Source organism: Pogona vitticeps, chromosome 6 (genome assembly GCF_051106095.1).
Source record: "Pogona vitticeps strain Pit_001003342236 chromosome 6, PviZW2.1, whole genome shotgun sequence".
NCBI classification, from domain to species: Eukaryota; Metazoa; Chordata; class Lepidosauria; order Squamata; family Agamidae; genus Pogona; species Pogona vitticeps.
In genome coordinates, this window is record NC_135788.1 from 31,569,657 (window position 1) to 31,597,280 (window position 27,624).

At 38.1% G+C, this 27,624-nt stretch overlaps 1 protein-coding gene across 2 annotated transcripts in view; it reads left to right on the forward strand.

Annotated features, from left to right (window-relative positions):
• AHR (aryl hydrocarbon receptor) overlaps window positions 1–27,624 on the forward strand; it is a 66,201-nt gene that overhangs the window by 16,504 nt on the left and 22,073 nt on the right. For both annotated transcript variants that reach the window (XM_020781440.3, XM_073003270.2), the window contains exons 3-5: window positions 19,321–19,436; window positions 25,082–25,171; window positions 26,798–26,921. In XM_020781440.3, coding sequence (XP_020637099.3) covers window positions 19,321–19,436; window positions 25,082–25,171; window positions 26,798–26,921 — 330 coding nt within the window. The remainder of the gene's footprint in view (window positions 1–19,320; window positions 19,437–25,081; window positions 25,172–26,797; window positions 26,922–27,624) is intronic.

Sequence of the window (27,624 nt, forward strand, 5' to 3'; positions counted from 1 at the left end):
AAAGAGCTGGTGTGATATAGTGTATAGTTCTTTGGACTAGGACTCTGGAGACCTGGGTTCAAATCCCTGCTCAGTTATGGAAACTCACTGAGGGTGTGTGGCACTGATGAAACCTTATATATTTCATATACCTTTAAAACTCATATACCAGTTTTAAAAATAAAGATTCAAGCATGCGTGATTGGGACTTTTGTAAAGTATTTGTGGGCTGATTGAGGGCTTAGGCCACTGGAGAGGTATAGGCTGTTCAACATGGATCTAAGACAGAGCTTTTGCTAGAAACTGAGACTTTCCAGAAGTAAACATTGAAAATTGAAGGCAGTGGTCACACCGCATGTGGTGCACATACATGATGTGGCTTTAAAAGGAGGGGAAAGGAGCAATTGCCATTAAGGTTTGGAGCAAACAGAAGATTACAGTGAAGAGAAAGGTATTGCTGATCTTTCCGTATTGTTTCAGAAGAGGAATCGGAGAAGGTCACAGAAAGTAGGAAGTAGAAGAGACAGCAGTTGTAAGATTTCGTCAGTTTAGGGAAGGGATGCTGAACATGGAGGGGATCTAAGGAACTCACAGATCCAGGAAAGAATTCAAAACTCAAAGGAGCTTTGATGTGCCAGAAGAGTTACAGATTTTAGTGTTGAATAGAATGATCTTGAATTCAAGCCATATAGGAGGCACATTTCTGTGGTGGTTTAACAGAAAAATGTGCAAAAGAATAAAAACATGAGAGTGAAAAAGAATGTACAATAGAAATGGAAATTATGACATTTCTTACCCTGTTACACTTACTACATAGTATTCTCAGAGCCTAATTCAATAATAGTATATGAAAGATTGATTAAACTTTGACAAGAGGCTGGGTAATTTGTACCGTCATGTGGCATGTAGTAGTTGAACAGCAGACAGATATCACTCCATTGTCCTTGACATTAGAGATTTTTTAGTTGGAAACTTTTTAGTTTCCTAATTTGTCTTATAAAGCCGAGCTTCATCTTAACTTCGCCCAGGAAAACAGGAACTATTTGGAATCTTTTACCAGGAAGCAAGAAGTTCCAAAAAAATTTCACACTTGACAGAAGCCTGACTTTGTTTTATCTTGATGTGTTAAGCTAGCCACACCACGTTATATACCGGTATTCAGTTATGAATAAGACTGCTAAATAGTGCCTCGAATAAGACATACAAAAATAATGTACTAATTATGTATTTCTCTTGATCTGATATTCTATGGTACATGTCAGTTTCAAAATTTTCGGTGAAGCTGTAAGGGTAAGAATTATTATTAGAGGGAGAAACCCAGAAATGCATAAATCTTTATCTTAATCTCATAGTCTTAGTAAGAGAGTCTTTGAACTAAATGATTCTTTATTTTAAAAATAATCTTAGTTCGATAATCATTGGGTTTCATATCTGATTTTATCATGCTTTTTGGAAATCATCTGGGTTTAAGGGTATTGAATAATTGGTTGTGTGCTCTTGGTTTGTATTTACAATTTATGGAGAGGGCTTTTTTTACATGTGATGGCTTTTACTTTGGAATTTAGTTATCTCAGATTTCCTAAAGCTAAAGGTAGGCGTATAAACTTGTTAAAATAGATAATAAACCTGTTCTCTGTTGTTAGTTCAATTGATACTTTAAACAAATACAAAAGATATGATGAAAATACATTTCTTTATTCTCATTATTATAATATTAGTACTGCTGTTCTACTAGGTTTTGTAAATAAACCTGGGTTTTTTTTAAAAGAAAAAATCCCATTAACTATTATACAAGGCAGGGAATGGAATAAATTGATTTTCTTACCTCACAAAGAACATCTGAGAAAGTACTAATACAAACTGAACTTACAATTGAAATGAAATAATCTACCAGGTTTTAAAAACTGCCTCCTTCATGAGTTTGGTGGTATTGAGTTAGGAGACCTTGATTTCAAAAAGTATGCTTCTGGATAGCCTTGAGCAATTCAGGTTCTCCACTTTTGTTCCCAGCTGTTAAAAGGGCCCATACTGCATTATTTTTCTGAGACTTACAAAAATAGCTTTGAGCATTTTCAGTACTTGTACTTTATATATTTTTTTCAATACATAGGCCCAAAGTATATGAGACAGCAGCTTTGCACTGAGAAGCAGAGCTGATTTACAAGGTAAAGGAGGTTCACCTATCCTTCCAATGAGGTTTCCATAATTCTACAAGTTGTGAATTCACTTACTTTTGATTGGTATTTGGTCATTGGGAAGAATTCTTAATTTCATTTGCAGGTTGATTAGGAAGGCATGGGAGTTTTGATGGAATATATCTGTAGAACAATAGTGTTGACATCTTGTATAGTTTGTCCCTTAGGGAAAGCATTCCCTAGTAAGCACAGCAGTAAATGACATGTGCATGACAAGGTTGCAGTTTTACATTTCTCCCAGAGTGTTAATTTAATTGCTAAATATGTAAGTTGTTTTTCCACCAAATGATTTTGAAGGTAGTAATCAGCAATAAATACAAACACAATAAAATCAAATTAAATAATGCAAAATATAAAAACATAAAACAGAGTTGCCAAAACATAAATGGTCATCAGTGAAAGCCAGTTACAGCATATTTAGAAACTGGCATACAGTCCGTTGCTCAACCAAATACTGTAAAAAACAAAACAAAAAAAAACCTTCGTCTGCCAGCTGAGAATAATTGCAAGAAGGCCCACTAGTCCTCCTTTGTCAAAGGGGACCTGGAGCTGGAGAACAGCATCCAAAGAAATAGTAATACTTTGGCAGAATCTTTATGGAAGAATATGATCTTTCAGATAACCTCATTGCAAGTTGTGTAGGTCTTTGTAGGTCATAACCGTAACCTGAAATTGTGCCTAGGGTTGAACTACTTCCTGCTTTGTACTCTGGTGCACCATTCCAAATAGTTTAAAGTTTCTAAGTGTTCTCTGTAGGCATCCAAGTATGGACATTATAGCGACTGCTGTGCACACTTTACTCTCTCAGGCTCTGGGAAGGAAACAGCATTGAGGTGCTATCATATCTGTGAACTAATCTAAGACATGAATGAGTGGGTTCTGCCCCTGTTTATTCACCACCTCCTGCTTATCTGCAGCGATGTGATTGGAAGCATTTACTACTTGTTCTAAAGTAACTAATAAGTCCTTCATTAATTCCAACAAACACTGCTTTTAAAAAAAATCATTAGTAAATGCCTGTAGTTTGGCTTACTGTGAGCACTCTACTGCTTTCTCACATCTTCTTAAATGACAAGGATAGATAACTGCTTCACATTCCTAAGAGCCAGCATTTTCTTAGTTTTTTCCTCCTTTTAAGTGGCACACAACTTATTTCTCTGACAATCTTAACTTGTGACCCAAAAATACTATCAGAAGGTTACCTCCCCCTCTCCTTCTTTCCCTCCCTCCCCCTCTCTCTGTACAGTTAACAGACTAATATTACAGATAAATTTAATTTATTTTCTGTACTAAACATGTTTGTATTGCTTAGTTGGTTGGATAGCCTAGTGGGATGGAGCACCTGTGTGCAGAGTCTGGAATCAGACGTTCAGTTTCCCCTCTGTAGGAGAAAATCCTTGGAGGAGAAAATCCTACAATTGTGTTTTGTTGGTCAAGCTACACATTCCCACAACACCTCCAGAAGAAAGGAATGGTAAACCATTTCCGAGTACAGTAAGACCCCCCATAGAGTACTGCAGCACTATAAAGGGTGCAGCCTTGTGTCCTTTGTCCTGCCCCCTTGTATGTTGCATATGAGGTTTCCTTGTATCCACGGATTCAGGCATCCATGGCAAATTGTGGAACTGATCCCCCATAGACACGAGAGTCCTACTTGCTCTAGAGTCTAGAAAAGCCTTAAAAGCATAGCCAGTTGACATAAGTCAGAATTTACTTGACAGCATGTAATTATTATGGTATTGCTTAAACATACATAGTATCTGTTTAAGGGACAGTCTGGAGCTGTTAATGTTTTAGTCAAATTCTGAGGGGAAAAGCCCCATAATGGCTTCAGTAATAAGAAACATTCCCTTACTGACCTCCAAAAACTCTGCTATAGCTTAAAACATCTCACACCCATCCTGCCCAGTAGACATTCTGGAATAAAAGTAGAAGACTCATAAAGAATTAGTTTGATTTTAAATGACACTGCTAAGAACTCTGTGTGTAGTTTTAAATAAGAATTCAAGTCAAAGCATATTTTCAAGATCAGTATCTGCTTCATGACTCAGCATCTTTGCTCAACTGTACTTTGTTTCTTTTTGAAATGCCTCTTTTCCTGTTTGATTTTATCAGAATTCTGATAAGGAAGTAAGGCTTTCTTGTACAGCAGAACTTTGTAGATGTTTACACTTGTAGTCATTTACAACATAATCTGTTTTCCCTTTATAAACAAATGTTCCTTCGTTGTAAAAACAAATGCTACTTTGTAAATGTTTTCATCCAGTAGCAGACTGAAAAATTGGAGTTTAGTAAATAAGCGTTTAATGGCAATCATGCTTTCTCACGAGTACTCAACTAACTTAAATTCTCTTTGAATGTCAAATGGTTACTCTAAAATATGCTTGGACATGTTATTTTTAATAGTGTGGAAATGCATGGTTTTTGTAAATTTTGAAAAAAAGGAAAAAGTGTTTCTGGTCTTCCGGAAAGTACAGAATGTTGGTGGCTCTTGTACAAATATTGAGTTCTAGAGCAGCTTATTCCATTGTCTGGTGGATTCACTTCTACTGTGTTTTCCTGAAAAAATATATATTAATTTTTGCTCCAGAAAATGCAGTAGGGCTTATTTTCAGGGGACTTGTTTTTTATGTACAACAATCTACATTTATTCAAATACAGTCATGTCATCTTCTGGTTGCTGTACAGTGGTGGAGGGTGGGCTTTCACTTAACTAGGGCTTATTTTGGGGGTAGGGCTTTTATTACGAGCATCCTGAAAAATCATACTAGGGCTTATTTTCAGGTTAGGTCTTATTTTCGGGAAAACGGTAGGTGCAATAAAACATATTATAATTTGAATAAGGAGCCAGTCACAGTGCATTCAACTAATCCCTCTTCCAGCAATATATCTATATCTCTATATTAAAAATGCATCTTATGTATAGCACCCTATGAGTTACAATCAGTTTACTAAAAATGCAGTATTCTACATAAATAATGTAGAATAAATGTGAAAATCACTAAATGGCTGAAATGTTCACTTTTTTTCAGTGAACATCAAGTGATACTGGAAAAGAAGAGCTAGAAAACAAACATGTATTGTTCCTTTTGAATGCAGAACACAATTACTATAGGGAATGTTGCATGTGTAATCTACTATCTTCATTCTATAACCTGGTTGCTTGATTGTTTCCTGCACTGGTCTGAATTCTATAGCAAGAAGGACATACTATAATATAGTATCAGAAGGTCTTCTCTCTTCAGAATTTGTTTAAATATTCCTGACGGCCCAAACCAACCATTTTTGTTGAAGTATTATTTTAGAAGTTTTGCCTTCAAATGTGTGCATTCAGTATGTTGCATCTTTGTGTTCTGTATCACAAGTGTCTGTTCTAAGACATTTTATACACCTTTGGAGCAACTGTACTAAAAGCTGGTGCTGCTGCTACTTATATAGTAGTATTAGCTATTCCACCATGGCACTTTAGTTTCTCTTTGTGTCAGGGAGGAGGAATTTAAAGTGTCAGATGGTGGTCATTCTAAAAAGGCTGAAATGCTTTAGTGTCTGGCTGTTTTTCTGAAATCCATCACTTCCATCCTGATTTAGCTTGACTTTTTGCTTGTTAAGCAGTGTTGTCACTGTTTGTATTTATGCATGATATACGAAGGAACATTGTCCTAGAAAACCAGTGTTTGCCATTAGTTTTCACAAGTATTTTATAACCAGAGTAAACTGTAAAAATTATTGGAATTCAGTGTCATGGTATCTTTTCCTACTCAGTAGTGGTGTGTAACTCCACTGTAAAATTTGGCAAAGACAAAGAGCACAATAGTAAATATTCTATATTGAAATGTTGTCAAGTTTTACTATTAATGCAACTACTAGGGCAAACTGTGGCAACACTTCCACTTTAAATATTCTGAGCAAATTTATTTGAATTATAGAAATATTACCAATGATAACAAGCTATTCTATTATACTTTGAAATAATACAATAATGGAACTGTAGTTGGACTCCTGGAGTACTGCTGTGAAGTGTGATTAATGGGTAAGGAGTAAGGATATTTTAGAGAAATACAATTCTTGAAAAATCTCCTTTTAACATATCATCAAGTATCCTCTTTTTTTCTCCATGCACATTTTTCTCATGAACATTGTAATGGATAGTTGAGTGATTGAAACAATGTCAGATGCATGTCTGGTTGCACAGCCGGCGTGCACTCCTGGAGCTCATCAGTAAGCTACAGTCAACTGCCAAGGCTTCTAATACTGGGCTGTTGCATGAAGAGAAAAACAGATTTTGGCTATAGGGAATGAAGAATCTCTCTAATTTCAGAGCCAGCTTCATGATTTTTCATCATCTAATGTATATTCCTCTGGGGTTGGGGTAGACCCAACTGTCTAAAGCAGAGGTCATCAACCCCTGGTCTGCGGTCCATTGCCGGCTTAAGCCCGACTGGGCTGCCAAGATGGCCGCCAAGACCTTCCACCCACCCCCGCACGCACTCACCCCCACAAAGGTTGTTTGCACCTGTGTGCGTGCTTGTGCGTCTGCGCAAACAGTGGTGCAGCCTCCCAGAGCCAACTGGAAAGGCAGCAGCACAAAGGGACCCCGCGTCAGGAGGCAGGAGCCCGGGAAATTCAAATGGCCTCCCCACCGGACTCTGTCTCCAGCCACGGGATCCTTCCGTGCTGCTAGCTTTCCAGCTCTCCCTTGTGAGCCTGCCTCCCCCCGCTTGCCTAAGAGGTGGGCGTGTCACGCATGAGTGCACAAACTCGACCTGCGAACATGATACACCCACCCGGGAGCACGGGGGTACCCCCGCCCCCCAACCAGTCCACACATGGAGTCCGTACCACTCAACTGGTCCACGGTCCAAAAAAGGTTGGGGAACACTGGTCTAAAGAAAAGGGGGTTAGTAATGATGCTAGTATACATCCTTTTACAAAGAGGGAACATTTGTACACACATGTATGTGTTTCGGTATCTTAGACCTAGAAAGCACACAGGACAGGTGTATTTTACACTTTTGATGAGTTTGATTAATACAGTACTTTGGTACGGAGGATACTTTGGTACAGAGTGGAACTAGTCATTGTATTAGCAATGCTAATACAATTATTAGTTCCACTGCTTTTTTGGTTAATGTTGTAAAAAGTCAAAAGAAGAAAGGTCATGTGAAAAAGGTCATGTGAAAAAGAGGATCACATTTGATCAGGGCAGGGTCGTCTGCACAGGGGCAATATGTGCAAAGAAGGCTGCATGTTGGAAAGACAAGAAGTTTGCAGATGACAACTACAAGTACAGCTTTTGCCTCTCCTAGGAAGAGAAAGGCGGTTTCTTCTTCTGAGAGTGCTGGTCAAATCCAGAGTCCTTTCTTGATGTCAAACCTTGAGAAGTCTGCAGTTGGGGGCAAACAGAACTCTACAATGTGTTCCCTTAGATCCATAGCTAAAGGCAAAGTAATAACTTGGAGGAAACATGAGAAGGAGGAGTAGAAGGGGTAAACAAAGCTAGTTACGGATAGCAGGATAAAACAGATCTCAGACTGAAACTAAGAGCTCTAGGATGTATCTAAGATGATTGTGTTCTTGAGCAGTAGGAATGCAGTGAGACATATGCTTTTGCTGCCACAGTGTTGAAAAGAGATTGAAATTCCCTGGCCTCAAAGCAGTAAGGAGTATACTTGACATGGTAACAAGTTTATGGGCATATATTTTGCCAGAAGGAATGTAGAAGTGAACGGATTTGTACTGAAACAGATGTGGGTTGTTGGGTTTTTTTTTTTTTGAGAGTACTTTACAAGCCTCTTGTGGGAAGGACTGAAAATTAAAATCATGCTGATCATTCTTTGTAGCAGAAGTAATTATCATGAATAAAGAACTCTTTTGCAGGGAAAGAATGAAGACTGCTACCTTGACTGTTGCAGCCTTATGCGACGCAAAGATATTATGACTTCATTACTTAGTAAATTAAAAGTTGAACTTCTAGGCACATGCATGAGTTAACTAGTTAGGATATCTCTAGAAATACGTTGTCTTAAGGATTCTCTTTTTGCGTGCTACTTCTGTAAAAGTGGTGGACTTCTTAAGTACCCAGATGTTCTGGGATCCTTTCCCATCTCCCAAGGATGAGGAATTTCAAAGCCATATTTCCTTTAGGTAAACTGTTAAAACCACTCCTTAAATATGTTAGGGGTTGCAAAAAAATTAGTTCCATATAACAATGTCCTGAAGGAGTCCAGAAGGCTGTATACTCACACAGAAATTCATTATGTTTTTGACAAGATCCAGCATACTTCAGTTACTTCTGTGGGAAAGTCTCTCCTATAACATTACTATAATTCACCACAATGCTAGTAAGACCACACAGACAACACTAATGTCATCTAATAAAGCTGGGCACAAACTAACATGCCGGTATGGATCACTGCTACAAATTGTGTTGATGCAGATTTATGTGATGATTTTGCTTCTCTCCCAGTCTGGAGGAGGTTTTCTTCCAGTTCCACAAGACTCTGTTTATTTCTGTTATGCCTGTGTATTTGGCTCTTAAAATAAGTTACAATCATGCTGCACTTATATCAAAGTGGAACAGAATTTAAAACCAGTGTACCTTTTGTATATTTGGTTTTGAGTTTTAGACATCCAGAATGTCCGTTTAAAGGATCTGTCACAGAGTTTTTGTGTCCCTGTGTCCTACCAGAAAAATCCTAATTAGTAGCATGCATTGTCCATATTTTTCATCAAATCTTGAATGTTCTTAACTCTGTTAACACTTGTGCGAGAAATTGGGCCTTAGATCATGTACCACAGATGATAGAGAGTAAAACATGCTCTCTCCAGATTGTTGTTTTCACAATGAGACCTGACTTTTATTGCCTTCTGAACATTTTTTTTGGGGGGGGAGATTATATTTCCCATTGTCTCTCTTAGCAAAGTTGTAAATACAGTTAATTGGTGTCTATTTTTGACAACATACATATTTTGGGAGGATATGAACATACTTTTTCTGTGCAAGATTTGAAAGGGGGAAAAAAGTAATTGTAATCCTATTGCACAGGAAGCTAAGTAAAGGCTTCCTTGGGTAATGCTGGGGTTGCTGCAGCTTGGTTGCATTGTGTATGAATCACATGCACAGCCAACTTACCTAAGGAAGCTTTCAATCAGCCGCAGTTTGCCCCTGCTGATGACATCATTCCCGGAGTGAACATAGATCTATCTGTGCAAAGTAATTTCAGGCAGTATCATCCTATGCCCCAAAACCACCGTTCAGATTCCATTGTCATATGTACTTTTTTACTCCTTTCAGGCTAACATACTATTATCATCTTGTTTATATTTTTCACTTTAGTATACGATAGTAATCATATGATATATTTATATGAACTCGCTTGATTTCCTTTGAAAACAAACCAAGGGATTAGTGTGTGAGTGGATAAGATCTTCTCCAACTACCTAAAGAACATTATGTGAAAACAAGGGAGATATCTTTCTTTTTGAAGCATCCCATTTGTGGAATATTATCCTGATAGTGGTGTGGCTGCTGCTGTTGCAGTAATACTCATTTTGGTGCCAGATCAAAAACTGTTTACTAGTTTAGGAAGCCGGGTGGTGTAGTTGTGTATTTTATGTGTCTTCTGCCTAGTGTGTGTGTGTGCGTGCTCCTGAGATTTTAATTCTTAAAATTAAATTTTGTAATTTTACTAGTACTGTTTAGATTAAAAAATTGTATCTAAATAATTTAAATAATCAATATTGTTCTTGAGATCCATTATTTTTGTCTATCCTAAACAAAGTTTCTCTGATAAATGATAGTAAAAGGTAGTCCAAGAGACAGTGATACTGTACCTTGGTTTGATTTCATTTTGAATAAGAACATTATTCAAAATGTTCTTAAGAGCCAAATCTCATTGTTTGTTCTGTCTTAAGTAGATTCACTGAGACTTACATAAACGTTGATTTTTTTTAATGTCCCAGTGATTCATTAGCCAGAATCCTGTTAGCAGTGACAAGAGCATAATGGCGCTATGGGTAGAGCATTTAGCCTTTGCCACTCATGATTTCCAGGTTGCAGTTATGCAAGCCAGGTTCATCCTGTTCAAACCAAGGGGGTTTTCAGTTGTGCTAGGCGTTGATGAATTCCTCCTTCACAAGTGGTGAGAAAAGAACTGTACAGAATGAGTTGTTCCATGTGTAGTTAAAAGAATCAGAATCTTGAGCATTGAATCTCTTCTAGCTAAGATTTAGCCCATAATGTCTTTCTAATATCTGTTCTGTTTACAGAACTACTACAGGAAGAGCATGAGAGAAGTTAGTGGCCCCCTGTGAGGGTTCAACTTTAGGCTTCTTTCTTTGTGCCAATAAATCAGGAGATTTTTGTAATTTTGAAACAGGTGAGGTTTACTGGAGTATTTAACAGATAACCGCTGTCAATGAAATTGTCCCATCATTTCTCTCCTGCTGACAACGGGTCAGTCAGTGGCTTCTATCCTTCAGTTAGGAACAGGTTCCCTTCACCCGAGTTCCACGGTCCCGGCCAGTCCACTGACGCATTAGGGTTCATCATCTGTCTTGCTTCTCCATCCAGCAGGGCAACAGTGTCATCGTCCTGATCGTCCATCCACCGGGCCTGTCCGATCGATGGGATCGCCCAGGGTCCTCCCTGTATCCCTTCCTCCTCATCTCTCTCACCCTTCATTCTAGTCTCTCCCTCCTTTCTCTTTCCACTCTCTCCTTTTCCTCTCTTAGCTTTCTCCGCCACTCCCTGGCTTTAGCTTCTCGCCAATATGAGGGTCTTGGGGGAATCTCTCTCCTCCATCTGTAATCAGCCTCTTCCTCCGGGACTCTTAATTTTTCCAGTCCAGGGGTCCTCCATCCAGACTCATTCCCAACCTGGCACCAACTGTTTCTCCTTCCTCTTTATATCTGCTGCCCCCCTTCTATCTCCACCCTTTTTCTCCGCTCTACTCCCACCATTTCCCCCTCAGTTCCTTTGACAGTTAACTTTTGAATTTCTCCCTTCATTTCCTGTGTGTCTGTCCCTCGCTGCTCCATTCTCTCAGGAGATGAGGTAGGCAAGGTCTGTACCTCTTTCTCGACTGTAAGGGGGAGGGACAGCACTCTGACAAGAGAGCTACCACTCTCACTCCCTGTCTCACCCCCCCTAAAAAGAGACTGGAATAATTCTAATCAAGAAGCTAAATGAGAAGAGTAGTAATGGTAAGACAGGCATTTAGCCTGCTGTTTGGTCTGCTGAAGAAATGTGGCTGTCAAGGTTGTTTCTACTGGGTATTTCACATATAGTACTGTAGTTTCTATGGACGGAAAAGAGCAGATACGGATTAAATGGTTTTCAATGCATTCCTATGGGAAATGCAGATTCAACATAAGAACTTTTCAACTTGAGAACCACCTTCCAATACGGATTAAGTTCTTAAGTAGAGACCCCACTGTAAAGTGGCTGAAGAAGATAGGCACTTTATGATATTGCAAAGTAAATACTTCCTCTGCTCCATGGAGAGACTGTAACTGCCCTCAACCCAAAGCATTGCTGTTCCTATGTTAAAATGAGAGAGTGAGTCTGGCAGGCTCTCAGGCTCAAGTTGATTCAAGTGCCGGAAGCATTTAATTTGCTCTAATTAAAACCTCCCTATCTGTTGTAGGTTTTGAGGCTCCTATGGGTTCGCCTTTGGCCCAGTGGAAGCCTTTGGGAGCCTTGGGATGGGAGGGAGCCTTTTAAAGTCAAAAATTGCTACCAAATCGGCAGCAGCTGTCCCATTCTTGGCAGCAGCAACTAGGTGTTAATTTTGAACTTTTAAATGCTTCCCCCTCCGAATCTGGTCCTCCTAAAGGCTTCACTAGTGCTAAAGGGAACTTGAGGGAGCCCTGGTACCTAAAATAGGTGACAGGAAGCTTTTAATCAGTGTAAATTAAATGCTTGCAATGCCCAATTGCTCTGCAGTCTGCAGTAAGCAAAGATACAATGGGATTTTGCCCAATATTGCTAAAATGCAGGTGGAACTGTTAGCAGAAGGCATTGGTGCATTTTATTGGACAACAATTATACTCTAACGTTTTAAAGTCTCCATGATAGTTTGCAGAGATGGAGTCCACAAACCTCTTACTGTATCTGGCAGCCTTTATCACAAACAGAGCAACATTCTTTGTCACATTCCCTTGAAGCAGGAAGTCTGATTTTTATTTCTCACTTCCCAGTGCTTCCTCATCTTTAGTGAGGGAATGAAATAATGTTTTCTGATATTAGTGTATAAATGACAGTGGAGAATATAGTGGGTCATATATTCCATAGCTGGTGACCCACAAATACTCAATCTTTCTTGGACTGGTATGCCATTAAATTTCCCCATTATCCTCATTAAAACCTTCAAAATGCAATCTAGTTAAAACTTTCTGATACTCCATTTTCAAGGGGTATGGCATTTTTTTCTTTTTACCGAAGACTACAACTTTGTTACTTAAAGAAGTTATTTTAAAAATAACAAAAGTGCATGGGATATGTTTTAATGGAAAATACAGTCAACTGAAAAACCCTTAATATGTACATACCTTGTACTGTAGGACAGAATCCTGTTCACAAAAAGCAGGATTCTGGCTATAACATTTTTCTTTATAAACAGTAATATATTGATGCAATAGATTGACAACAATAGATCTTCAGTATCTTTTCAGTGACCAAGGAGCGCTTCCACTTCTGAGCTAACATTTCAGGTAGAAACCTGGGAATTGGTTTTGTTATCAATTTTATCCATATATTGGCTGAAATTCTGTTGTGTAGCAGCCTAAGAAAATTAGTAACTTTCTGGCTATTCTTTACTGGCAGTGATATTCAAGGGCCCACGTGCATGTGTGCATATTCCTGAGAATTACAGGGGGAGTACTTTTTATTTGCTAGTTAAGAACATAATTTTCTTATGGTAAGTAACAGGATTTCAGACACCATATAAATTTGCCCTAATTCTTAGAAAATTATATAATCATGATTCAGGAATTTGAGTACTAAGGATTTGTTGTTCTTTTGTACATTACAAAAATGCAGAAGTGGAGTAATAGAGCAAATATACTGTATCATTTAACAAAAATATGCAATCTTTTTAATACTACATTTTCTAACAATTGACAGTGTTTTAATGGCTTTGAATGGCTATGTTAAGTGGTTTCTGTTCAGTAATTCCTCTCTCAGGAGTAAGAGCCAAACAATTATGACTTCTGTCTAATGTGTTATGTGGAAAACATTTTAAGAATGATTTTTATTACTCAAATACTTTTCTAATGACCTATCCTGTAGAAGTTCACTGTTGTTTAAGTCTTCTGAATGTACTGTAGAAGTTGCTGCTGTTAAAGAAAATGAAGCACATCAGTAGAGCCTAGCCCAAGACATTTTGCAAAGCATGATGTTGACTCTTACATTCCACATACAAAATCCAACTGAACCAGTAGTTAAATTTTTCTTCAGCAGTGGCAATGAAGTGACACATCTGAGGACAGTAGGATGTCTTAGGGGACATGAGCCAGGCTGCATAATGCACAGAGCTTTATTCATTTTAAAAAATTGCCAACATTCCACATCTTCAGCATCTGTCATTTGATGTAGGCCTGCACATGAACACACCCTGCTTTCCTCAAGATCATGTTTTAGTTCTGGATGTATTCACTGGACATTGTCTTTATGATGCTTTTACAGATAGAATGGTATAATGAAGTACATTGACTTCAGAATTCAAGTTTAAAAAAGGAGGAGAGATACAAATAAATTGAATGAAATATGGGAAGAATTTATAAAAGCTGTACTGAGTAAAGGCAAATGGAAAAAAACTAGGCAATGAATATATGTATTTTTGGAAGGATTTTGAAGGTGGATAAAGGAGAAGGAGGATTATGACTACTGTATAAGTAAATATATGTAAGATATAATGATCCCTAGGATGAGAGGTGCACTAGTATTGTGTTTTCATATATTAAATAAGTTTCTGTGTTAATAGTTCATGTATTTTGTCTTGTCTTATAATAAATTAATACAAAAAAATTGGATGGTTTATAGCTGGTAGTTCTGTTAGTCAAGTCGCAAGCCCTGGACAGTTTAAAAGCTTGTGTTGTATCCTGAGGGCAGTTGTTTGATGCTGGACAACAGACCCATAAGACCTGTGCAAACATTCCACCCTCCTGCCTCAGGAGTATTCCTTGGAATTGTTGAAATGCTGCTTTGAATGCTACTGCTCTTCTCACCAGGCAGGGATCTGTCATACACAGTCCATTCCCCTTGGTCTTGGAAGGTGGAACCTTTAGTTAAAAAGGATGGAAGCTTGTAAGCTAAGGTTAGATTCAAGTTAGGGTTTTTCATTTTTCCCAGGGAGCACATGAGCTAAAGGTTTGCTGTGTACTGATATTTTCAGAGTAATTTCTGTTTTGTTTGTTTTTTTAAGTTAGATCTCTCTTCCTGAATTTAGTGAGCTAGGTATTAAGATTCATTTGCCTCATATGCCAATGGCAGCTCATAGGTTTTATTTATCCAGTGAACTTATGAAAGATTTGTTTTTCTCAAATGTTGGTGTCTTGGGGTGAGGCTTGAAAATGGTGACCTTCCTAACAGAATGAAACAAAAGATATATTTTCACACACCACTTTGCATTAATAATTTATTGTCCTTTGCTAAAGGAACACCTGCTAACTTGAAGCATGTCATATAATTATAGCTTTTCAGGGACATCTGCATCCACACAGAAGGTCAAAAATGCCTGTCCAATAAATGTTCACTGTGGTTTTTTTTTCCTCAATGAGCTTAGCTTTTCCTTTTGTAAATAAAACTATGAATTTTAGAAATTTGTACAAGATCTAATAAATGGCACTACAAGTGCAATCAAAAATAAGTGTAAAAAATTAACCTTGGCTTCTTAAGATAGGCAATGCAGAATTTGATTAGCTCTGCCAGTTGCACCTTAAATATTGAGAATATTCACACTAAAATGCTAAATTAGTACATTTTGCTATTCGTTGCTAACATTCTACCTTATATAATATTTTTGGCTCTCTCATTTAGACTCTTGTGGTATGCATCTGTGTTTAATCATTTCTGAAAAGTTTGTTTCTTCAGTCAGTAGCCTTGTTCAAGTGGTCACATATCTGATTATATGGACATAATGTGCACTTCTCCCTAACACCACATCGGTTGCATTCTGCTAACCTTGCATTGTTGCTACACAAGTGAGGTTGTCTAGAATGGACTAGCCTATGTGCATATGGGTACGAGAGCCCAAACCTCAGGCTCCATGGAGTTCGGGTCCATAAAGGCCCATGCATGGGTGGAACTGTGTCATGGGGGTGACATCAGAGGCTCAGCCAAAGTCCACCACATACTGTATGTGGAGAAGGCTTGGCATATACAAGATGATATTATTAAATGTTTGCCAGAAAAATATCTCCCTTGGCCTCAAATAAAAGGGGAGGTGGGAGGAAAGAAAGGCAATAGTTTCCCTTTTTCTTCATGTTTTCCCTTTGGTGCACTACCAAACTTGCCCTTTGGAAATTTTGTTGCAGCAGTGTTGAGATGGAACATTCAAATTAAGTCAGGATATTTCCTGAACTATCTTTTTCTGTTAAGATTGTCTTTCAGGCTGTCATTCAGACTACCAGTTGCTAAGGTTATCAGTGTTCTTAATTAGTCTCAAACAATGCCAGTCATATTGTTGGTAGTTTAAAGATCTCTGATGAAAAGCCACTTCTGTGGTCATTGGTCATTTTGTTTTCACTGTTTTTCACAGATCAGGTCAGTGCAGGCTTTTTTTCCAAATAGCCTTCTCTACTAATAGTGATGGCATGCACTTAGTTAATGTAGTGGTAGCTTTATTAACCCATTGTGCTATCATAACAGATAACATTTTATTTATGCAATTCAGTTTATTCATTCAATTTATATACTACAGTACTCATCTAGCAAATTGCTACTTGTGGTGTACAACAAGTTAAATGCACATTATATAATAATACAAACAATAGATTATCCCAGGCATAAATCATAAAATGCCCGCTCCCCAACACAAAAGAAAGCGTATTTTTCAGTTGCAAGACAGAATAGATGTTAGCAAGGGTGTAGAAGATAACCAAACAGATCAAAATCACACACAATAATCAAGTTACTATTGAGATAAACTGTGTAAAAAAAAAGGCAAAAGGGGGCTTAGGCTAAAGTATTCAAAATATTTGGAAGTGAAGTGACAGATCCAGACTAATAAAGATAGCTGACAGGCACCAAAATTGTCATGACTGCAGCTTTTTAAAAGATGTACAGTGGTGCCTCGCAAGACGATTGCCTTGGGGGACAAAAAACCCGCAAGACAATTGGTTTTTGCGATACCTATGGTGCTTTGCAAGATGTTTTTTTCTATCGCTGTGCTTTGCAAGATGTTTTTCTCCCCAAGACCGATGCTTTGCAAGATGAATACATTTCATTCATCTTGTGAAGTTCCCATAGGGAACCTTGCAAGACGGTTTTTTCACAAGACAGTGATTTTCGCGGAATGAATTAAAATCGTCTTGCATGGCACCACTGTACTTCTAAGAATTTATGCAATAAGAGTTGCATAAGAGAACTGGATATATAATTTACTCATCTTTCACAAACTCCCCTTGCAAACACTGTGACTACAAAGTGCATTTAAGATCTTTGTCCAAGATTGCAGTTAGGGCTGTCCATGAGCAAAGACCAGCTCATTTACTTGCCCCTCCCCATCAAATCACCCTGGTGTTTTCCATATATGTTGGGAAACATTTAGGACACATATTGTTCATTTATTTTCTGAATCTGTACAGAGCTAAATAGATGGATCTGGTTCTGTTTCAGGCTTGACTTGTACTAGTACTATCCACTTCAGATCTCATCTAGCACAATCAAAGATTGACTCAAATAGATTTATAGTTTGTTTGCACAGCCTTACAGAGAAACCCATCCAAATATGTAATGACAGCATTTGCTAAACAATTAATAATTACTACCGTTATATATCTTTTTTGGGGTAGTTACTGTAGTTTAGAAGTTCATTGAATTCTGTGGAATAGATTTAAAAGCTGCCTTTGTCTGAAGTAGACTGCTATTGTTTCTTGCTAACAGTGCTGGTATTCTGTTAATATGAAGCATAGTTTAGTAAGCTTATAAGCTATCTAAAATATTTGTACTTGATCTGGCAGATTAGCTTTAATATGCTTGCGTTTTTGGTTTTTTTAATAAATGGGATATGTGTAGAAACTTTAAAATTATTCCAATTTACAGATTGTAATGTGAAAGACTAGCTTGAGAATGTTATGTTTTCAGTTCAACAGTATTTTAGCATCTCACTGAGCATTTTCTAATCTGTGAGTATGGCTCTTTTTTTGGGGGGGGGGCTTTACAGTACTGGAGTAGAAAGGAGAAGGTGGTAAAGGCCACTATGCACTATTGGAACTGCAGAGGTTTAGGTCTCTGGCTGCAGAGCCAGAGGTTGAGAGTTCAATTCCCCACTGTGCCTCATTGACAAGGGCTGGACTCGATGATCCATAACAAGGTCCCTTCCAGTTCTGCAGCTCTAAGAGATTGATCATTTATGTCTTTCTGAAACTATTAATTACAGTTATTTGTAAAAGAAATGCATATTGTTACTCAACATGATAGCTTCATATAGCTTCAAATAAAAAAAAATATTTATTTTATTTTTGGATGCTGATATTATTTTAATTGTTAAGTTGTGTTTGATGTATGCTGCCCAGAGTAGTCGAAATGGCTAGATGGGCAGGATAGAAATGTAATAAAATAAATAAATAAATATTTAGGACTCATAAAGTAACAGAGCACAACATGATTATTTCCAGGTACTCAGGAAGATTTTTTGCTTGTTTTCCAACAAGAGCCTCATATTCTTCCTGGTACATTGTCCTCTTTATCCATGGGCATATGATTTCATATAGGCTGCCTTTTTTTCCCTGGATAAAATTTTGATGTGTAAATAAAAAAAAAACCTGGAGTAGCAGTCGGTGACAGAAATGCAGTAATAAGCTGAAGCTTAAGTAGGGTTTTTGAATCAATTGAAGTTACATAGATGTTGATTTACCAGACCCTCACTGATTCAATGGGCCTAAGCTAGTTTGGATTTTCTACAGGATTTTAGCCAAATATGTTTAATCAGGATCATAACTGGTGTCACTCTGCATCTTTAGTAGCTTCAAATAAGCAGATTGTTAGAGTTCAGTCATATGAAACCGGTTTTGCTATATTGCAAAATTATAAGGTATTTCTTGTTTACTTTATTTTCCCTTTTAAGTCTGAAGCAAACTATGCAAGAATTGTACTAGACTTCCTCCCCGGACCTTCTTTCCTTTTTTAAAATGTAAATATTATCCCAAGCAGTAGCAGTGATGTCACTGGCAGATTGCTGATAGCAAAAAAGTTTCTGCTTTGATTTCATATCATGTGCAACTTGGTTTTATTGTACATTAGTCACACACAATCCAAAATGGATGCAGGAACTCTTTAATTAGTGGCAATCTGTAGCTGCTAGAAATGTCTCTCTCACGGAGTATAGAATAGGACACCAGCCAATGTTTATGCCATTTTATAAAGAGTGATAAGAGTATAAGGGACACATAAAATTACCAGCAATGAAAATATACCTTGCTTAACAGTGATAATCCGTTCCAGGAAAATCGCTGTTAAGCGAAAACATCATAAAGCGAAAATAAAGCTGTTTAAAAAACATCGTTTTGTGAAGAATCGGTTCCCGAAGCAGGGAACCGATCATTGCAAAGCGAAAAAACCCTATTTAAACCATCGTTTTGCGATCGCAAAAATGTCGTGAAGCTGATTCTTCGTAATGCAGGGTAATCATAAAGAGGGGATACCACTTAAGCATATGAACATATCAATTCTATGTCAAACAACTTGATCATGTTACTGTTGCAGCCTTAGATAATATTTGACAGCTACTCAGTTTCAGAGAAGCTGTTTTGCTCTAAGGAAACTTTTCTAGAAAAGGTAAGTTTATAAATAATGCTTTAGAATATTTTCCCCAGTAGCTATTAATATAATACTTCTGAAAGCGTATAGATGAATATTTCAGCAACTCAGTATCTGGGAATCTTTCCTAGAAATAATAAAGCTTCATTGCATTTGTTTCTGCAGTTGCACTAAAATCATCCAGTTCCACTAAAGCTGACAGAAATGGCATCCAGGATGGCAGTAGGACAACAAAACCTGGAGAGAACATGCAACTGCTTGAAGGAGAACTTCTGCTACAGGTACTAGTCCTGAATGCACTAAATACAGCAGTGTAAGCAGAACATTGCTTTTAGGATTTATATCTACGTTCATTGCACCTAACCAAATGGATAATCCTTTTCTTCTTTTCCTAACAATTGGCATTCCTCATATGTTTTCTTGTTAGTGTGCAGTGGGCTGTTAACTTAGTTTTATAAATAAATCCATAAATTACTAGTTGGGAGGTGGGATTACCAGTATCCTGTATTTCTGTTTTGGTGAAGGGGGTCTCCTCCACAGCCCTCATGGAAACACAGGACATTAGGCCCATAGTTGACTAGTGATATCTTTGCCTCCTGCCAGGTGGAGGAGAGGCAATCCTTCCTTTGCCAATTGTTGTTGGTGCTGAAGGAAGGGACATATCCCCCCCCACGCAACAAGTACTAAGACCATGCTGAGAAAGAGAAGCAGGCAATGTGTTGCTCCTCTGCCAGTCTATTCACCCACTTTCATTGAATTTCTTAATACCCATTGCTAACAGGCAGATAGTTGAATCTAAGTTACATTTACTCTATGTGGTGTGGTTTCATACCTGAATTTTGGTAGCTCAACATTATCTTGTTTGAGAGATTGTTTCAAAAATAAGCAGATGAGCAGACTAGAATCTTATTCATGTCTTTCAAGTGTCTTCAGTGCCAGCCCTGAACTAAGCTGACAACATAGGTTTTTCAGAATCATAGATTTTAAGATCATAAAAGCATAACTAGTCTGTGTCAGAATTAGTATAACAAGGTGTTATGTCACAGATTAGGTTATCACAATAAGTGTGATAAACAGGATCATTTCCATGAGAAAGGGTTCCTGTGTTCTAGAACTGTTACGTAACTTCAGATTATGGTTTAACTTCAGATTTGAAGGATCTCATGAGATGGTCCTTGAAAGTTATTCATGCATGCTTAAAAGTAGTAATTTTGCTCTTCCAAAGTTTCTTTCAAAGTTTTTGAAGGTTTTTAAGTAATTTTTACAATCAGAGCACCAGTCATTAATATGGCTTGTGCTGATGAATTATTTGATGTTGGGCTGATGAGTAAAGTGTTGTATTGGGACTCAGGAGATCTGAGTTCAGATCCCCACTTGACTGTGGAGACTCCTGTGAGGGAGAGGCATTGGTAAAAACCACACCTTGAACACCTCGTATACATTGGAAAACCCCCACTAAGGTCAGTAGAAGATTAAATTGTCTTAATGGCACATATGTCACACAAGACAACCTTTTGTACTCTACTGTCCAGAATATTTCAATAATCAGACACATTTATGCAGTAAAATTGCTGAAGTTTGAGACTCAAAGCATTTGGGAGTTTTGTATCCATAATACTTCTAAAAATGTTAAATGTGTCTGCTTTTTCGTGCTATATAATGGGTAGGTTGGGCAACCGGAGGTTGCATAATGCATATTTTTCACCACATCCTTCTTACTGCAGCCTTGTGCACCCTCTCAAGGCTTTGCTAAAGATTGCAGGGCACCACTGGGAAAGATCTGGTTTACGGTGGACATGGCTTCAGTGGCAGGAGGAGCTGGACAAAATAAGGCATACTTTAGTAGTTTTTAGTAGTACTGTAGTTTTTTCACTGCTTTTTTCAAGATGGCCAGGATTACTCTCTGCTAAAAAAAGCATTTCCTGGACTCAATCAATCCCAGTTTGCTAGGTATAATAAAACATCAATGGCAAGTACGTATATATGAACTGATGTAGGCTGGACCTCTTCAAGCATCTTGTCTACATTCTTGGGTTGCAGTAATAGAAACTCATTCCTGTAACACAGAGCAGTAATTGGTAGTCCCAAATAGAGCTAGACCCATTGAATCAATGGCATTTACATGTATTATCAGCATTCAGCAACTTATTTAGTGAGTCTGCTTTAGCTGGGATTAGCAATTGAATTAAGCCTATATTTATTATATTCATCTGTTTATTGTATTTTAAACTATTATATTTTTAAAAGCTATGCTTTTGTGGAAGGTACACAAATGGATTAAAATAATATTTTTATTATTTTAATAAAATATTATTTTGTAATATGGAGAGAAAGGCAGCGGATGGATGGATGGATGGATGGATGGATGGATGGATGGATGGATGGATGGATGGATGGATGGATGGATGGATGGATGGATGGATGGATGGATGGATGGATGGATGGATGGATGGATGGATGGATGGATAGATAGATAGATAGATAGATAGATAGATAGATAGATAGATAGATAGATAGATAGATAGATAGATAGATAGATAGATAGATAATAAAAACAGGAAAAATGTACGTAAAAACACAGGATAACAATCTCCAAGTTTACTTATTTTAAAAGTTATATCTAAGCTAAGAGGATTGCAAGCAGTTTTATCCTTAAAATGCTGATAAAACATGTCACAACAGGGCTTCAGTAATTACATAATACTCTCCTGTGGGACAAGTTGCAAGAAGCCTAGAGTCAACTGGAAGAGCTCTGCAGGATTTCTCACCAAGAATGCAGTGGGGGTGGGGACACTACTCTTTCACCAGTATGGCTAACACATGGGCTTGAAAATGAGGTTTCACTTTGTCCAGTGGTTTCACAGTGTCTAGTCAATCTTAGCAAATTATAAACTGAATAATATGGGAGAGGATGCCTAGCAGTAATTACGTGAATTGTTGCAAGATCTACAGTGGCCAAAGTGTTGTCAAAATTGTCAGCAGTAGCAGCCAGAAATTCTCCAAGAAAATTTAATTCCATTGTTCACTGGATGTGTACCATTCCATCAAATCTGCCATAATCGTACGTCCAGGTCATCATCATCATCTTGCCTAAAGTGTGATTTGCTTCAAGAGTTGGAATGATTTGATAATGGGAAAGCTCTGTGATTATCATAGCAGCAACGAAATCTTTAGTAACTCCTGGAAAAATTGTTTTTACATTGAAGTTGTGTGGAAATACCGTACTCCTGAGACAGTCAGTTTTGGATTTGATCAGCAACAAAGGTTAGCCAGGCTTAGAAATTGCTGGGCAGCACGGCAGTCTGTACACAGGCAGCCTTACCATCTTGTCCCCGCCCCCCTCTACCAGATCCAAACAAGACCAGCACCCAGCCCAAACTGCGGTTCATGCCCATCTCTAACTCATCACTACATATCTGTCCGTCTACATGTCAATAATAAGGTGGTTCTCCCAAGCTATTTTCTATATGATTTCAGGTCCATGATACAGAAACCACCCATGGCATTTTTCTGTATTACATCAGGTGCATAATATTTAAAAAAAAACACAACAAACCATTTCTTGTATGACTTCAAATGCATACTACAAAAATAATTAATCAGTTTAAACTGTTGTACAGAGAGATTATAAAATAGATTATAATAATTATTCTCATTTTCAAAAAAATCCACAATCCAAGTGACTGTGACAGAATCTCCCAACTTACACTGGAGGTTATCTCAAAGTAGGCAAAACCTTGTCTCTTTCACCAGCATGCTGTAAATCAGAGGTCCCCCAACCTTCAGTCCGCGACCCAGCAGCGGTCTGTCGGCTATCCAGGACCGGGCCACGAACCCAGATTTCCTCCCCCTGGGACCGGTTGCTTGCATGCGCGCAAGCACATTCTGCCCCCTGCAAGTGTGCTGTGCACATGTCTGTGAGCACCCCTGCAAGTGCAACATGTGCACGAGCGAGCTCCCCCCCCCCCGTGTGCATGCCACACACTCCCAACTGGTCCGCGGTTGGGAAAAGGTTGTGGTCCACTGCTGTAAATCATGCTCAGTCAAACCTGATGAGATGGACAATGTATTACTCTGTAATGCTCCTTGAATAATTGAGCTGCACCTATAAACTGTGGCTATTGTTTGGGTCTCCCAGGAGCAATGGGAATATTATTCTGTCCTGGAATTAGCCACAGAAAGCACAGCTGTGAGTGTTCTAGTCGTGGTCAGAGCTCTTCATTAAGGCTGAGGCATCAGTTGGCGTTCATCTGCTACCACATTTTCTATGAACAATATTTACTGGTTAATATAGGAATTAGAATCCTGACTTATTTGCATGCATATCTGAATGATATGTGTTACAAAACAGAGCTTGGATAGCAAGAAGAGAGATTCTAGCGCAGCTTGCTTTTTGTGGCCTCATTTGTTCTGTTTACCATGAGTTTTTAAAATATATCTGCCATTCTGTAATTTCTCTGTCACTGCTTGGCTCCTGTTACTTTATTGCTCATATAGAACCTTGGGCAACATGAAAAGAACTATATATTCTGCATGTATGGTTGAAATATTCAGATTCCTTTCCCTTTCCTGTGACTGCATCAAAAAGCTAAAGTTCAGAGAAGATTCCACAGTGGTATAAAGCTGCAGCAGAGAAGGTTATTGCCACATCTGCACCAACATGGAGTCATATTTTCATATGTGGATATGACTCCCAATATGGCATTGAGAGCTTTTAGTAGGTACGTGACGAACCCTCTAAAAGAATGTAAATATGGTGTGGCAAGAAAGCAGCAGAGAGTCATATGTCACCTTAGATAGGGAGCTAAATCTCACATTAATCCTAGCTAGAGGGAATCCATTGAAATCAGTGGCTAAAATCTGGTTGGCATATTTTATGCTATGTAAGGCTGACTGGAAAATATTTCCGTTCCTCTCCGCCCCCCCCCCCCCAGTGCCAAGGCTCCTGTGGAATCCATTTTGTTGTGAGGAAGCCATTGAGGGGTATGGGAGCCTTTAATTACAGCATATTGCTGCTCGGATGACTTTACCAGCTGTGGTGATTTTTTAAAAAATTAAAGTCTTCCCAGTGGCTCCCCCATGATAAAAGGAATTCTTTGGCACCTTCAGGTGGGAGGAATAAAAAATGATTATTTTTAAAATATTACCATGGCTGATGATGTCATCAGTCTTACACATCATAATTTAGGATTTCAGCCAACAAGTATTAAATGTGTGTAACTACCAACTATCATTTATGTCAGTGGCTCTACTAGAAGTAAGATTAAAAGCTGAACTGAATGCTAACAAATTTATTATGGTATAAACTTTTATGGATAATGGTAATGTGTAGTAACAATGAAAGCTTATACAACAACAAATGCTTTGGTATTTAAGGTGCCTCAATTGTGTAGAGTGGTGCCTCGATTTACAGCCATAATCCATTCCAAGGGAAGCATGCAGGACCATTGGAAATGAGGGGGGAAAACCCAAACAAACAAACCCCCCAAGACCCATCGGAGATGGGAAAAAAAACCCAAAAAGCAACTAAACCCCTAAGACCCATCGGAAATGGGGGGTGGAGCCAAAAAACAAACAACCCCCCAAGACCCGTCGGAAATGGGGGGGAACCAAAAAACAAACAAACCCCTCCAAGACCCATCACAGCACAGAAACATAAGCCCAGCTCATTATATAGTTCACTATTATACATTTCTTATAATTGTGTTTGTATATCTTTTGCAAATTTAATTGTTCTGTATAGTATTGTTCTTGAGTAAGCTCAGTACATTTATCTTATGCTTTAATTTACTTGAGTAATTTGTATTTCAAATAATAGGAGCTCTAGTTACTTATTTTTGTCTTTTATATCTTCAAACTAATTTTCAGAAATATTAACCTCTTTAAGACATGTGCTACTGATGTATTATTATTGCTCTGTCTCCAGGCATTGAATGGCTTTGTGCTGGTGATCACATCGGATGCGCTAATATTTTATGTGTCTTCGACGATCCAGGATTATTTGGGTTTCCAGCAGGTAAGCACCTTTTCCTCTCTCAGAAAGAGTGAAAAGTTTGGATTTTGCTTCATGTAATGAAGAGCAGTTTTATACAATTTTATCTGCTTTGGGCAGAGTTTGAGAAGCTATCACATTCCTGAGTAAACAGAGGAGACAAATACAGTGGTGCCTCACACAACGATGTTAATTGGTTCCAAAAAAATGAACGTTGTGTGAAACATCGTTCTGTGAAACACCATTTCCCATAGGAATGCATTGAAAACTGGTTAATCCATTCCAATTGGAACGGATTGCCGTCTTTAAGTGAAAAAACCCATAGGAAACATTGTGGAGTGAAACAATGTTTCCTCCATTGGAATGTATTGAAGCCGACTCAATACATTTCAATGGCTTTGCGAAGTCCGTTTTCGCTTCTGTAAAAGTGCCTTACAATGTTTGGAACAGGTTTTAAATGCTTGCAATCGTTAGCCCACCTCCTGAACCCTATGCAAACTTAATTTGGTGTTGTTCTGAGTCGTCCTTAATTTTGGGTGATTTTTTGTTTTCCCTATTTAAATGCATTGAACTGTCCATTCAATTGATTTAAATGGGGAAAATAAAAAAATCACCAAAAATTAATGAAGACTCAGAACAAAACCAAATTAAGTTTGCACATGTTTCACAAGGTGCACTATGGAATCCAAGCATTGGTTTCAAACATTTTAAGACACTTTTAAATGAGCAAAAAGGGACATCGTTAAGTGAAATTCCCCCATAGAGAACATCGTTAAACGATGGGGGAAATTCCTCAAAAAAACCCATTGCTGTGTGAATTCATCGTTGTATGAAGCAATCGTTGTGCGAGGCACCACTGTACCTCTTTGAGAGAAGTCAAGGTGGTTTAAGATTATAATGAAGTTTGCAAGATCCATTCTAAAAAAAAGTAAGCACTTGACACATTAGTTTTTAAAATACCTATCCATTCCAGAATTTAATATTGTCATTTCTACTATTTTACTTGCACCTTGGATACCTGGGACTAAGTATTTTAGAAACTACCCATTCTGATATAAATCTGCCTGATACTAAAGGTCATCTACAGAGTTCCTGAACAGTGTTTTTCCACACTGTGACCGGCAAGTGAACATTAGGATCTGGGCCTTCCCTAGAGGTATCACAAGGAATACATTATAAAAAGAATTATATAGTGACAACACATTTGGTGATTTTGATTCCCAAGTCAGCAGTATGTACCAAAAACCATAAATTACACTATTCAGAAGGTATAAAGATTTGCGTTGAATCAGTGAGATACATTCTGATTGGTTAGGTTGAAAATGGAATTACAAGCCAATTTCACTTTTAGTTTTGTTCTAGAACTCATATGTTTAAGATGTTTGCAGACTATTGTAAGATAATGTGCCATTGTTTCATTCCCAGTTGCAGTGATGATCTTCAGGAAAATGAATATCTACTGATAACTGCCCTCCCAAAAAATATTTTAACCCACCCCCACTCTTTCTTTAGGTGAAAGATCGCTTTTGCTTTCTCATAATTGCATGTGTGTTAGTCTTAATTAAACTAAGGTGATTAGCAATATTCATTGTAGCAGTCAACCTAGGAATATAACTGGGCATTTTTGCTGTCATTATTTTTTGAATGTAGTCAGATATTATACACCAGAGTGTATTTGAATTGATCCACACAGAAGACAGACCTGAATTTCAGCGGCAGCTTCACTGGGCTCTAAATCCTATCCAGTCTGCAGACTCAGGACAGATAATACAAGGTGAGAATCTACTAACCACAGGTAGTGGCGTATCTCTCTTGAGAATACTTATCCATCATTAGCTGAATTCCTTGTGCTTATCATAGTAAGTCATACTATTAAGTAGGCCTGTTGAATCGCTGCGGATTTGGTAAGTCATTTCCTGTGTAGGTTCCATTGATTCAAATGGGCTTGCTCCAATTGTAACTTTAGCGTAAGATTTCAGCCAATAAAAGTTTAACCATCTTAGAATTTTCGGTTATTTGGGAGGAACTTCACATTGGAAACAACAGCACACTGTGCTGATAATCTGAAAAGATTCGTAGAGATAGTTTGGCGTGTATGGATGAATCTGTGTTGCAAATCCTGGGTGGATTTAGGGTGAAATCCTGGATTCCCTGAGGAGGGCACCTTGTGAGCCAAATAATTCTTGTCTTGTCATCAAGAAAGACAACATGGATTGGAGTGTGGCATCCATAGTCCTTCTGATCACTAATTATGCCCCCAGTAAGGGAGTTAATTTTATCCTGGACTTTGAGCTAGCATTAGTAATTTGCTTCCCACTGCTTCTATGGGAGAGAAATGGGGAGAGAACACACTATCTCCATCATTGTCATACTTCAGGCACAATTCTGGCTTACAATATCTAGGACAATCCAACATTAGAGCACTTTGAATCGCCGGATAGGAGTGCCCTCTTACTCTGTCACAAGGTGTTGGCCAT